Below are 13,467 nucleotides of genomic sequence, written 5' to 3'. Positions count from 1 at the left end.
GGTTCGCGGGAAAGTAGTGGGGGTAAGACGCGGTGGTAGGACAGCGCCCCCTGGAGGATTGAGCTTCCAGAGGTCCCGCCCCTCAGCCTCCCTCCTGGTCCAGGCTCGGCTCCGCCCCGCCCATCCTCTTTTTGGCTCGTCTGGGTCCTGCCCCAACTTGGCCCTGCCTCACCTTGGCCCCGCCCCATCCGACCCCATAGGCTCCATCTGAGTCCTTCGGGCCCAAGCCCCGCCCCCTCATCAGACCACGCCCCTGATCGCCCTCCGGCCCCGCCCCGCCCTCACCAACAGCTCGGAGGGGCCCAGCAGGTCCAAGGTGAGGGACTGCATGCGTGAGAAGCGCACGCCCAGCTCGCGGTGAACGCCGGAGCACTGGATGCAGGTGAGCACGCCCAGGTTGGTGCTGAGCCAAGTGGGGTCTGCAAAGTAGCGCAGCTCGTGCCTGAAGGCGCGGGCCCCTCCCCTCCGTTTCCACCTCCCTCCTCGTCCGGCCCCACCTGCAGCCCCGCAGTCGCAGCACTGGCCATTCCCGGGCCTGCTCTTGACCTCGGCGATGAGCAGCTTGGTGAGGTCCTGGGGCTCCCCGTCCAGCCCGGCGCCCCCCCAGGGCCCCGGGCCGCCGCTGGGCTCCCCCAGAAAGGCACTACTCAAGGCTTCGTCCTTGCTGTTCTGCAGCACTGACACCCACCTGCGGAGAGTGCGGCGTCGCGTGGGCATGACGCCCGCGGTGGTGCGGTCCTGTATCGGGCCGGAGGCTGCTCCCCTGCCCCCACCCCCAGGCTAGCCGTGGGGGGCACTCACGCCTCACACTCATGTTCGTCCTCCGCCTGGAAGTGGTATGTCCTGTTGTCTGTGGGGAGAGGGGCGTTGTCTGGCTCACAGAAATCCTACTGTCCTTGCTGCCCTGGGCCTGGGAAGCCCTCACCCCCACCGCCGGCTCCAGACGGAGGTTTTGTTCCTTGGGGCCAGGCTCTGCTAAGCTACCGTGGGCGGGTAATGACAGTGGCCAGCAGAGGGGGCAGTTTCTCAGAAGAAACCTCCAGAGTAGGACCCCAAGAAGGCCCTCTGTGTGAAGCCCAGCTTCCAGGGTCAGGCGAGGTTTCCCAGGGCACAGGACCCCCCTCAGCTCACGGGCAGAGGAGCCTCTGAACCTATGGCCACCTCCCCTCCCAGCCCCACAGCCTCCCTTCGGGTCTTCCTGCTCCCCACCTCTCCCCCTCGTCCCCCAGCCCGCACCAGCTGCCAGATTGCTGGGCCAAAGGTTCCGCTCAAATCACGCCACTTCCCTGCTCCAAGGCCTCCCATGGCTCCCTCCTGCCAGGAAATAAGGTCCAAACCTTTAAGAGGCGGTCCCAGGCTTCATCTCCCACTACTGCTATGGGAACCCTGCACCCTGTCTAAACTGGAGGACCCACTCTCCTGGTTCCATGCCTTTCATCTCCTGAAACATCCTCCCCCAGACTCTATGTTCTGTGTCCTTTAAGGCTAAACTCCGAGAAGGCTTTCCTGATTCCTCACAGCAGGGCAGGCCTTCCCTCACTCTAATATATCTTTTTAAATTTTATTTATTTATTTATTTATGGCCACGCCGCATGGCTTGCGGGATCTTAGTTCCCTGACCAGGGATTGAACCCAGGCCGCCCTCGGTAGTGAGAGCGCTGAGTCCTAAACAATGGACCCGACAGGGAATTCCCCGCTCACTCTAATCTCTGATGGTGCTATATCTGCACCTCTCTTCTGGACATTCCCCATCACCTTGCAGTTCCGGGTCCCCACCTCACAACCCTGCCAGCAGAGCTCCCTGAAGACCAGATCTAGGTCCTTCTCAGCCTGCGCTGGCGCTCATGAAAAGCCTGTCACCAAGACCCCAAAAGATGAAAACTGAACATTTTAAAGTAATAATTTTGAAAGCCAAATTACCCAAATCCATTTAAATATGCTTTACAGAAATAATCATATTTAATGTGGGGTGTGGGTGCATTTTAATGTTTAATGTGACATGGGGTGAAGCCTCTGAAAAGTGTCCAGAGCTTAAGGAGTCTTATGCCTGCCGTAGCAACTATTTGATAAACACATGTGGAATTGGACACAGGCCCCTAATTGGAGCCTCCCAGGAGCTGACAGGTCTCTCAGAGAAGCCCTGGGCAGTTGCTGGGTAGGGAGGGGGCAGGGACTACTCACGGGTCACCAGGTCAAAGCACTTTTTCTCCTCAGGGTTTGGCCTCACTTGGCACGTCAGCAAGGTCAGCTTCACTGGTGGCCGGTTTATCTGTGCGAAGTTGGGGATGGAGGATGTACGTGTTACCCTCTGGGCCTCCCAAACTCTTAGGCTTGTTTCCCAGTCTGTTAAATGGGCATAATAATCGTGTTCCAGTTTATGTCTCCCCTCTCCTAGCACCTCAAGGATGTGGAGTGTGAGGCTTTGGATCCCTTCCTTCCTCCCACAGGGGGTCTCCAGTTCCCTGGATCCAGGTTTGCAACCAGTCTTAGAGGGAGGGTTTGACATCTGTCTGCTCTGAACACCAGGAGGAGAGGACCTATCATGTCCTGAGACCACCCACCCCTCCAGGCCTCACCGTGCTGTGTGAGATGGTCAGGCAGCCATACTTGACTCCACACTTCCTTTTCTGCCAGACTCTTCGAATTCTAGGGCCCAGAGGGATAGAAAGACAGTCACTCAAGGCTCACACCTAATTCCCCTGTATCAGTGAACAGAGTCCTGGACCAGGACTCACTTCTTCACCTCTTCTGTCCCGTGACCCCTATGCCCCTCACTCCCTGGGCTCCCTTCTGCTGGAGGGGACACAGCCCTGCCATCAGGAAGCTCTCAGTCAGACAGCCCCACTCTCTAGGAATCTTTACTCTAAAGGGGCATGTGACCTTGGCCCTCTGAGACCTTCCAGTCTGATGGACGAGACAGTTCCCAACCTTAGGGACCTCCTAGTCTGAGAGGAGGAACAGGTTCTTGACCACAACAGATGAATTATGGTTAAAGACAAAGCAAGATAAATATCGAGCCCTCAAAAATAAAATTAGCAAATCCATGATCCATGATCAAAGCTACTTGACACTTTTCCTGTAAGAGGTAAATATTAATCGGTTTAACAAAGGTATTCTTCTCTGATAAAAACCGATTAGTAAGTAAAAAAATTAACGGATTCCCATAAGGGCCTTTGCATTTCACAGACTGATTTTTTTTTTTTACACCAGGGAGCAGGGCACAGTCAACAGTTTCATTTCCAGGCAGTCAATATATTATAGAGATTACGGGTGAGGCCACGGAGACTGTCTAGTGCATAAAAAGTGCTCAGAAATTGTTCGCTGCTGCTATTCTTCTTCTTTACGTTAAGAACAACCACCAACTTTAGCAGAAATTCACGAGCCCAGGATTCTGATGATTTTGCACTGCCAGAGTGGAGGGTCCTGGAACCCTCAGGGTCTACACAAATGATAGGAACAGTCCCTTCAGGCAGCTCACCCAACCCTACCATTTACTGGCTGGGTGGCTTTGGGCAAGTTACTTGAGCTCTCTGAGTCACTTACCCATCACTTTTCTTGTACAGAAAGCCCACCTTCTCTGTCCCAAACTGCTTGTTGCCTTGGTGCTGGTGGATGCTGTAGCCACCTCCTGAGTTCTTCCGGCTCAGAGTCTCCTGTTCCTCGGACATGCAAAGGAGACCTCAGGGCATGTGGGTGGGAAGAGCCCCAATCTGCAGGGGTCTCACTCAGGGAGACTTCTCAAGGGGACGCTATTTCTCTCCCTCCCTCCAGGGTAGGCCTTGGGAGTGGGCACTTGGTTGGGTATGATTCAGGGGCTGACTTCTCTGCTCTCAAGCTGCAGCGTCCCTCGAAGGGAGTCCCGGAGCTGGGTCAGCTTCTGTAGCTCCTCCTCCTGGGCTTGATGCAGCTATGGGACAAAGGGCAGGACCCCATCATCAGCCAGCGGATGTGCCAGGTACAGGGTACAGAGCCCAGACCCAGAGCAGCAGGGCAGTAGCCTCCTTGCTCTCTGGACAGAAACCAGCAATTCCACGGCCACAGATTCTCCCGGAAGGACAGGGGACTTGACCACAAGCTCAAGGGTGAGGCCCAACTTACTGCGTGTACTGAGGCTGCCAGCTTCTCAATGAAGGGGGACAGGCTCTGAGCAGCCTTCCAGCCATCTTGGAAAAAGCTAAGGGTGTGAGGCCAAACAAGGGACCAGAGAGAGAGATGAAATGAGAGGGGAAGTGTGGGAGAAGGTGCTCTAAAGGTCACAGGGCACCTGGGGGCAATAGAGTGTGACGGCCACAAGCAGGCACCCCGGAGTCAGAGTGTCTGGGTCCAGATCCCACTTCCTAGCTGTGTGACCTTAGTAAATCTGAGCCTGAATTTTCTCATCTATAAAATGGGGATACTAGCAGTCGCTGCTCACAGGGGTGTGTGTAGGGTACGTAGTGCTTGATACGTGGTGAGCATTCAATGAAGAGCAGCCGTGAAAAGCATTACCAATGAGGTACAGACACACACGGAAGCCTCAAGCGTCTGCCAGAGCCTGGGGATGGCCCTGTCCTCGGTTGCCTGAAGGGTTAAGGGGCAAGCGACCGAGGGGATGGGGGTGGCACACGGGGAGAAACCTACTTGTGCTGGGCGTGGAAGAACTTGATGAGGCTCTGCAGGAAATCAGGACCTTGCTTCATCTGGCTCTCCCCGGCTTTCAGCAGATACTGGGGAGAGGGCAGGGAAAGGTGTGTGATGTGAGCAAAGCTGAATCCTGGGCACAAGCGGCTGCCGTCCCCATCCCAGGCTAATCCTTTTGGCCATGACTGGACCTTGGTGACCCCTCAAGGGCCATCTGGCAAGGACCTGGGCTGAGACTGTGACTGGGACCCCGGGGACGTTCAGGGATGCAGACAGGAAGATGCATCCCACCCCTCCCTCGGCCTGGGGCACCTCTTACCTCACACATGTGCAGCTGGAAGACGCGTCGCTCTCTCTGGGTGTCCTGCGCCACCTCCCCGGCACTCCCTCCTGTCACCCTGGCCCGGTCCCTCTCCTTCTCCATCCTGGCCCTAGGCCCCCAGGAAAGAGAGGCCTGAACAACTCTCACTATCCCCTTGCACGTCCCACCATCCCTACATGCTCCTGTCTGTACAGGCACATGAGAGTGAGGGGACCCTCCTCTGCGCAGCTGTGTGGTGGGGCTGGGGTACAATGGTCAACAGTGTGGATTCAGGGAATGTACAGGCTGGTGAGGGGGGGAGTCAGCCCCGTGAATCAAATCACAGCCTTGAAGAGAGCAATGGGAGAGTAAAATGGGGGATCCGACCTCATCCAGCTACTCAGGAAGTGATGCTGGAGCTGGGATCTGAAGTCAGAGGAAGCTAGGGCTGGGTGGGAGGATCAGACCACAGGACAGCCCAGAGGCAGGAGAGATCAGGGCTCACAGCGGAGACAGAGAGGGAGGTGGTTCCACGTGAGGTAAAGAGAGGCCAGACCACGCAGGGCCTGAGTCAGACCGTGTTGACGTTCTTGGTCTTTATCCCAAGAGCAATGGGAAGGAGTTGATGGTTTCTAGGCAGGGAGGGGATGGGCTCAGATAGGGCCAGGTGGGATTGGGGGTAACCAGTTCTGATTTTTCTGGAAGGGATTTAGGACCATGTGGGTTAAAAGACCACAAGGTGCCTTCATTCTTCTGAGCCATGGAGCTTCCCATTTAAAGCTTAAAAAACCTTGATTCTTTTCTTTGTAGGTGAAGACAGAAAGTGCTTCCCATCCTGTAGCTAAGAGTAACCTGGGTTTTCTCCCCTAAGGATCTCAGAGTTGGTGGTTTCTGTTTGTGGATGGGTGGAACTGTGTATAAATGGTTTCCTGGAAATCCCACACCCATCAGACCACCCACTCCCAGCCAGGAGAGTATTTCCAAATCTTGGGCTGGACGCATGAGACCGTGAATCCCGTGTAAAGGAGACAGCTTGTGTATAGTTTTGCTCCCAGTGGGTGCCAGCCCTGAGCGAAGAAAAGAGACGCGGGATAACCTTACATCTGCATTACTTCCCCTCTCCAAGCCCCAGTCTCCTCATCTGGAAAATGGGGACCTCTCTCTGTACCCAGATGAGATGAAGTATGCAAAAGACTTAGCAGACAGAAGACACTACAGTATAATATTATAGGCCCCTTTAAGCTTCAGTTTTCCCATCTGTAAACTGAGGAAGCAATGACCCAGACTGAGTTCTCAGGCCCCTTCTGGTTCTAAAGTTCTAGACCTTACTGACGTCAAACCTCTGGAATGGTGTTTATTTGCAGAATCTGTCCCTGAGACCCAGAGGGCAGTTTCTCAACCTTGGAACTAAAGACATTTTGACTAGATAATCCTTTGCTGTGGGGGCCCTCCTGTGCATTGTAAGATGTTTAGCAGCATCCCTGGCCTCTGCCCACTAGATGCCAGTAGCATCTGCCCTGTTGTGACAACCGCAAATGTCTCCTGGGGGTACAAAATCACCCCTGGGTGGAGCAGCGTTCTGCAGGGTGTGTGTGTGTGTGTGTGTGTGTGTGTGTGTGTGTGTGTGGTTTTGTTTGTTTTTAATGGTTTAGGTTTTCCTTTAGGTTTTGGCAGGGGAGTGGAGTTAGGTGAGGACTGACCCTGTGAACGGGCCTGGGGGTCAGGGCAGATGCTTTTTTGGGATCTGAAGATGAGCAGCAGAGAGAGAAGTGGTGGCCAGGCCTGAGCAACAATAAGCCTGGCAGCTTGCTAAGGAGGGCGGGAGACTGAGGGGGCAGAGCAGCTGGGAGAGGGCAAAGGCAGCTCCCGTCTACATTGTTACCATATCTGCAAAAAGTGAGAGGGACTTCCCTGGTGCTCCAGATCTAACAGACTCTGCGCTTCCACTGCAGGGGGCATGGGTTCGATCCCTGGTGGGGGAACTAAGATCCCGCATGATGCATGGCATGCACCCCCCCAATAAGTAAATAAATAGGTAGAAGTGAAAAAATAAGCTAAATATTTATCAACAGGAAGTAGTTAAATAAATGATGCTATGTGCACATATAGGAATACTATGCAGCTGTTAAAAAGGATGGGGGAAATCTATATATACTGGCGTGGAAAGAAGTCTGCTCCAGAGTATATGGACAAAAAGGAAGCCACAATATAGTACAGTGGCTAGAAATGTGGATTCTGGATTTGAATGGCAGCTCCCTCGATTACATAATCTTATAAATCTTTCTAAGCTTCAGTTTCCCCATTTCAAATATGAGACTAATACTGCCTAGTTCTCAGATGATTTAATGCACTGGAAACATTTAGTACAGTCCCTGGTGTATGGTAAGCCCTCAATAAATGACAGGATTATGATGATGCTAATGATACTGATGATATAGTAATAACTTGATGATTCCCTTAGATAATTTATTTTTGTTTATTTATGCATTTATTTATCTATCTATCTATGGCGGCTCCATGTGGCTTGTGGGATCTTAGTTCCCCGACCAGGGATTGAACCTGGCCCCCAGCAGTGAAAGCACTGAGTCCTAACCACTGCACCGTCAGGGAATTCCCTAGATAATTTTTTTAGTGTAGCATACTTCCTATTTATTTATTTAACATTTTTTATGCAAGGTCTAGTGGAGGTTAAAGGACAGAAGCTACTTAGCTCAGGATGAAGATAAGCTGTGAAGTATGATACATGGCCTTGTGAATTACCATAGCTCTGTCCCTCAGCCTCAGCTATGGTAATTTACAAAGATTTCCCTACAAAGTCTGAAATAGTCACCTGAAATGACCTGATACACCTCAGACTAACAGCTGGGAGTGCTTTCATTCCACCGCACACAACCCCACACAGAAAATAGCAAATCCCATTCCCTCCCTGTCCTCAAAGTGTGACCAATGTTTCATAAACATTTCAAATGTTAGGAATATTTTTATTTTCTTTGAATGGAGTTGCAGCAGGAATGAAAAGTGTTGAAAGGCTAGTTACTAAGAAGACAGAGATAACTGGAGGAGGGGATCACAGCCACAGTCTAACACTATTCAGGGGATGAGGAACAGGTACCAGTGGAGTAAGGAGGTCAGTGGGGAGGGAGATGGGAGAGGAAAGGAATCAAAACGAATTATGCATCTGCCAACCTGGCACCTTGAACCACCTCTCCTGTGATGCCTTTTCCAACCACCCTTCCCTCCACCCCAAAACTGCCTGCCTGTTCTGCCACCTCTGTGCTGATGCCTTCATTATAGCACTGTCACTTTGTATTTTCATTATTTTGGGACCCACCTCCCTTCTTGCTTACAAACCAGTGGGATCCACTAAGGCAGGGATTGTGGTGATATTTTTTCCCTCACTACTTACCTATAAATTGGGGATAATAGCACCTTTCCCTTCTAAGATGAATAACTGATGACAGATGTAAAGAGCTTATCACAGCAGTTGGCACAAAGGAAGCTCTTAAGTAAGTATAAGTATTAGCTGCTATTATTAATAATTATTTTTAAGTGCTAATTTTGTGCTGAGTGCTCTGCTAGGCCCTTCACACACTAAAGCAATAATCTCATAAGGCAGGAATCATTACTCCATTTTACAGATAAGTCACTTGTCCAAGGCACACAGCTGCTAAGTACTAGAGGATATGAAGCCAAGTCAGCCTGATGCTAGAGCCTCAGGGACAGCAGTGGTAACAAACACTGTGGCTCAGCTTTGTTCCATCCCTCCTTCCCTGCCTGGTTCCCCCAGCCGGTGACAGTCACAGTGTCTTTTCTGATAGATCACGGTCAGGGACTATTTTCCAAAAGATGAAGCTGAGATCCAGAGAAGGGAGGTAATTGCCCAAGATCCCAGGCTGGTCGGGGAAATGCTAGGAGCAGAGGTCTGGGCTCTTGCCTCTGAACCCCTTGCTGTGTTATTCTGGCCCCAGTTCTGGCTCAGAAAGATGGCCAATAAGTACGTGTTGAACTGCAGTGCCAGGTGCTGTATATGCACTGCACTTATTTCATCTCCACATCAACCCTGCAAGGTATCGTTGGCCCCATTTTTCAGGTGAGGAAACAGCCCTGAAAATGGAACAGCCTAGATAACTGTGTCCCCTGCACAGGGCCTGGGATGCCTTCCTTAGCAGCCCCAGGTGGAGAGGGAGACCCCCCGTATGAACAACCAGGGGGTGAGAATCCTGGTGGTATTCAACAGATACTATCAGGGCCCTTGGACCCTTTGCAGTCGCTGCCCAGACTGGTTTGGTTAAGAATGAGTTTGGAATTACACAGTAACGCATGGCTCGCTAATATCTAGCTATACCTGGAGCCCTCATAAAACGAATGTACACAGACACCTGTGCCAGGACATGTAGCTCGATCTATGTTATAGAAGCAGGAGCCAGGAGACCCCTGGAAGAAGAAGGCCAGACTCAGAAGTCCTGGGTTCTAGCCCAGGTCCTATCGATAACTCACTGCGTAACCTCCGACAAGCCCCTTTCCCCATTATTACACACAGTCTTTTCTTTAAACGAAACCTTACAGGCAAGATCAATATATCAATCTGGTAAAAGCAGAGCTACTTGGGGAAGGTCAGCAAGGTAGGGCTTATTCTTTCTATTTAGTAGATGGTGCCCTGAAAGGCTAAAAGGCTAAGGGCTTAGTCAAGGTCACTCAGGAAGATGAAGACCATGTGATCACACATCAAATCAGAAAGAGAAAGATCACCTGCCTGCCTGTCCACACCCCTCCCTAGGCCTCTGATGAGAACAGATGGCCACGCTCATCACAGCTCCCACACCCTTCACCACAAGATCTACACCCACAGCGGGAGTGTACATGGAGATCCTCGTTGCGGGGGAGGAGTTTCGGCCTCCTTCAGACTCAGGGAGTTCCCCATGGTGCTGGGAGCTTGAGGAACAATAAAGCTCAGGATCTACTTCTTGGAAGGATTTTACAGAAATAATTATGGGTGGGAGCAAGGATTTAGTTCCGAGGATGCTTCCCCAACAACAAGGGCAGATTAAATACATTGTGGATTATGCATATGTTGACACACAGTGCACCCATTTAAGTGACGTTGTATAAAAATATGTAATGATGTAGAAAGATGGTCACAATGTATTTTTTTTTTCACAATGTATTTTTAAGCCAAAAAACCCCAGTATGATTATTATGATCTTGGTTTTGTAAAAATATTTCTTTATATATAGAAAAATGACTAGAAAGATGTTAATACTTTAGGCTTGGAAATGAAGGATCTTCTTCCTGGTTTTTGGTAGTTTCCCCTCCCCCCCCGCTTCCCCCTTGCAACCCCCGGCCTCAACATGCCACTTGTGGGATCTTAGTTCTCCGATCAGGGATTGAACCTGGGCCACGGCAGGGAAAGCACCGAGTCCTAACCACTGGATCACCAGGGAACTCTCCCCCACCCTCCACTTTTTTAAAATGATGAAATTACAGTACTACACACACTATGTAAAAAAATTCTAACAATAGAGAAGTACTAGATATTCCCCCACATGACCCTCATCTTCTCCTAGAGATAATTAACAATGTTTCCTCTTCTACTTCTCCATATTTTCTAAGTTATTCATAATGAACACATATTGCTTTTGCAAAATGCAAGAGAAGCCAAAATTTTACAAAGAAGAGCAAACGGTGCCCAGCTGGGTCCTGGCAGAGGGCTGGGGCCAGGACCTGAACAGAGTTTGGCAGGCAGAGCCCGAGGAGTTCCTGCTCAGGGGCAGTTGGTTACTGGGTACCTGGGACTCCCTCTGTCTCCCTAATGTCCCAGTAGCTAGGAAGAAATCTGGAGTATTGTGTGTTGCACACAAGAGGCCCGGGTATGGCCTTTCATCCTCTGTGTCCAGCTAAATGTTTATAGATACTGCCTGGTGCTGCAGAAACAGGATCAACGAACGTGAATCCTAGCTCTGCCTCTGCCTAGCTGTGTGGCCTCGGGCAAGTAACTTAACCACTCTGAACCTCTAATTCCTCCTCTGATAATTGGGATACTCATATCTCCCTCACAGGGCTGGGTGAGTGTGAGGATGGATGTCTGGCACATGGAGGTGTTGAGTAAATGGATGCTCCTTTCCATCTCTCTGCCCATGTCTGGCACCACTGAGCAGATGAGTCTCTGAGAGCAGCAGCTTGGGGTCCCTTCACAATAGCTCCCGTTTAGTCATCTTGTGGTCCAGCCCCCAGACTCCCGTCAGGCCTGGGCATAAACCAGCCCCCATAAACATTTCTAGAGAGCGAGGTGCCATGTGCTTCTGGGTGACGTGCCCTGGCAGCACTTAGGTTCTTCCCCATATCCAGCCTCCCACTGCAACAGAAACACTGCTCTCCTGGACAAACCATCCTGGCTGCAGCCACTTACATTTTGGCTTCGTAGTCCTTCCATGCCTTCTCCAGTTGCTTTTTGGAATCCTGTAGTTCAGAAAGAACAATTTGCCCAAAGGGGCTCTTGGGGTCTGGAATCTACAGTATACTTTGCTACCATTAGGGGGACCCTGCACTTGCATGCTCCCCTGTGCTGCTCAGAGCCACAATCCAACCCCCCCGCTGCCCACATAGCCCTGACTGCAAACCTGACCCCCCAAAATAGACCCAACCAACCCCATTTCTCAGAGCTGAGCCCCTTCTTCCAACTGACCTCTTCCCGCAGTTGCCAGTAATCCGTTTGAATTGGTAGGCTCAGGCCTAGGGTACTGGGGAGATTTTGGGGGGTCTGCCCTGAGTCCCCTCCCTTAGAAGATGGAGATCACCATGAGGAAAAGGATGGAGGATAAAGATCAGAATCCTCCTCTAACTTTACCCCACTGTTTTCTCCTGCCTGGTACTTGCTCACCCTTTCAACAGGAAGGTACAGGTGGAGGGACATATGCACAGAGAGGCTAAGAAGTCTACCTGAGGCCACACAGCAAGCCGGAGAGACCTGGCTTATCCCTGGCCTAGTTTGCCTGGGCCTCATCCAGCAGGCTGCTCACACCCTTCAGAACAGCCCCCCTGCCCCCACCCCTAAACTTCCAAGGTGCCCCAGTCTACCAGGCGAAAAAGCTGCTGGTCTGGTTTGGGTGGTTCCCGGGGCGAGGAGGAAAGCCTCTGTGGGGAGAACCTCTCAGGGGCCTTCTGGGGCAGACTTCCCAGGGAGATTATTCTGTTACTCTCTTTGAGTTCTACTTTGCCTCTAGCCAGGAGCTGCCTGCTGCAGAAAGAGCAGCCAAGCATGGGAGTCAGGAGGCCTGACTCTCACACCGGCTCCTCCACTGACCAGCTGTGTAAACTGGAAGCAGGTACCAAACTCCCTGAGCCTCAGTTTCCTCAACTGCAAAATGGGGATAACAGCACCTACAGGACCCCCGCCTCATTGGGTTGTTGTAAAGGGCCCAGGCAGACAGTAGTCAGCCATCCTAGGCTCACCCCAGGGCCAGGTCCTCCTGTCATCCTGAGGGTCAGTAATGTGGGGTCAGCACACCCACTGTGACAGCCTCGCTTGGCTTCCGTCCTCAGCCCAGCCTTGCCTCCCCTGTCCTCTCCTGCCCACCCCTGTCTTGCTCCATCCCACCACCTCTGCACTCCCCCTGCTGCCCATGTGGAAACTTACCTGTCGCCCGTCCCTCAGCTGCCCCTTCAACAGACTGTCCAGGGGGAAAGAGACAATGTTGTTCAGGTTCTGAACCTGGAAAAAGCAGAGACCCCCATACCCCCCCTTGGGTGACTGTCCATCCAGCCCCAAGGGGCTCAGGGCACGGTGAAGCATCACAAGGCCAAGGACAGCACTGGGGTAAAGGAGGCAGGGGAGAGAAAGACAAGAAGGTGAAGGAGTACAAGGGGTGGCGGGGCCGGCCTCCTGTGGAAGCTCTTCCCCTCCCCTGGCTAATCCGCCTTATCACCTCACTGCTCAATCCACGGCATCCATGGCCAGCCTGCCTTTGTCCCTTTGCCAGAGGGACACCCTCACCTCTCCTCTCTGACCCTCTGAGGTCCACCTGTAGCGCCATCTGTTGTTTCTGTCTGGCTAGTTCCTCGACTCCCCTTATAATGTGGGGAACCCATTCCCTATGGTCACATGGGGTGAACACAGGAGTCAGAGCTGACCAGAGTGCCTCACCCTCCGGCTACTGTGATTGGATCAGAAAGAGGCACATGACCCAAACCAGCCAATCAGGATACTTCCTGGGACTTCTCTGCCAAAGTCATGGGAGAAAGATTGTCTTTCTTCTGTAAGGTGTGAATCTGGGCCTGCCCACTGAGCAGAGACAGAGAGAAACTCTTTAAGAGAAAGAAAAGGAGCCTAAGACCAGCTGCATACCTGGACTTCCCATTACAGGGGCCAGTGAATTCTCTTTTTAAGAATTAACCTAGGGAATTCCCTGGTGGTCCAATGGTTAGGACTCAGCGCTTTCACTGCCGGGGCTGGGTGGGCCCAGGTTCGATCCCTAGTCAGGGAACTAAGATCCCACAAGTTATGTGGCATGGCCAAAAAAAAAAAAAGATTGAAAGAGAGAAAAAGACAT

At 51.9% G+C, this 13,467-nt stretch overlaps 1 protein-coding gene across 1 annotated transcript in view; it reads right to left on the bottom strand.

Moving 5' to 3' along the window:
* Nucleotides 1-13,467, bottom strand: part of ASAP3 (ArfGAP with SH3 domain, ankyrin repeat and PH domain 3) — a 47,372-nt gene that overhangs the window by 7,026 nt on the left and 26,879 nt on the right. The window contains 12 exon segments of the mRNA XM_027109784.1: nucleotides 286-419; nucleotides 498-688; nucleotides 802-850; nucleotides 2,182-2,269; nucleotides 2,577-2,646; nucleotides 3,544-3,653; nucleotides 3,821-3,907; nucleotides 4,099-4,174; nucleotides 4,621-4,706; nucleotides 4,940-5,051; nucleotides 11,328-11,377; nucleotides 12,555-12,629. Coding sequence (XP_026965585.1) covers nucleotides 286-419; nucleotides 498-688; nucleotides 802-850; nucleotides 2,182-2,269; nucleotides 2,577-2,646; nucleotides 3,544-3,653; nucleotides 3,821-3,907; nucleotides 4,099-4,174; nucleotides 4,621-4,706; nucleotides 4,940-5,051; nucleotides 11,328-11,377; nucleotides 12,555-12,629 — 1,128 coding nt within the window.

This window comes from Aethalodelphis obliquidens, unplaced genomic scaffold (genome assembly GCF_003676395.1).
Source record: "Aethalodelphis obliquidens isolate GAN/ISIS:26980383/991018 unplaced genomic scaffold, ASM367639v1 scaffold9, whole genome shotgun sequence".
In the NCBI taxonomy this organism is placed as follows: domain Eukaryota; kingdom Metazoa; phylum Chordata; class Mammalia; order Artiodactyla; family Delphinidae; genus Aethalodelphis; species Aethalodelphis obliquidens.
This window is presented reverse-complemented; position numbering and strand designations above follow the sequence as displayed.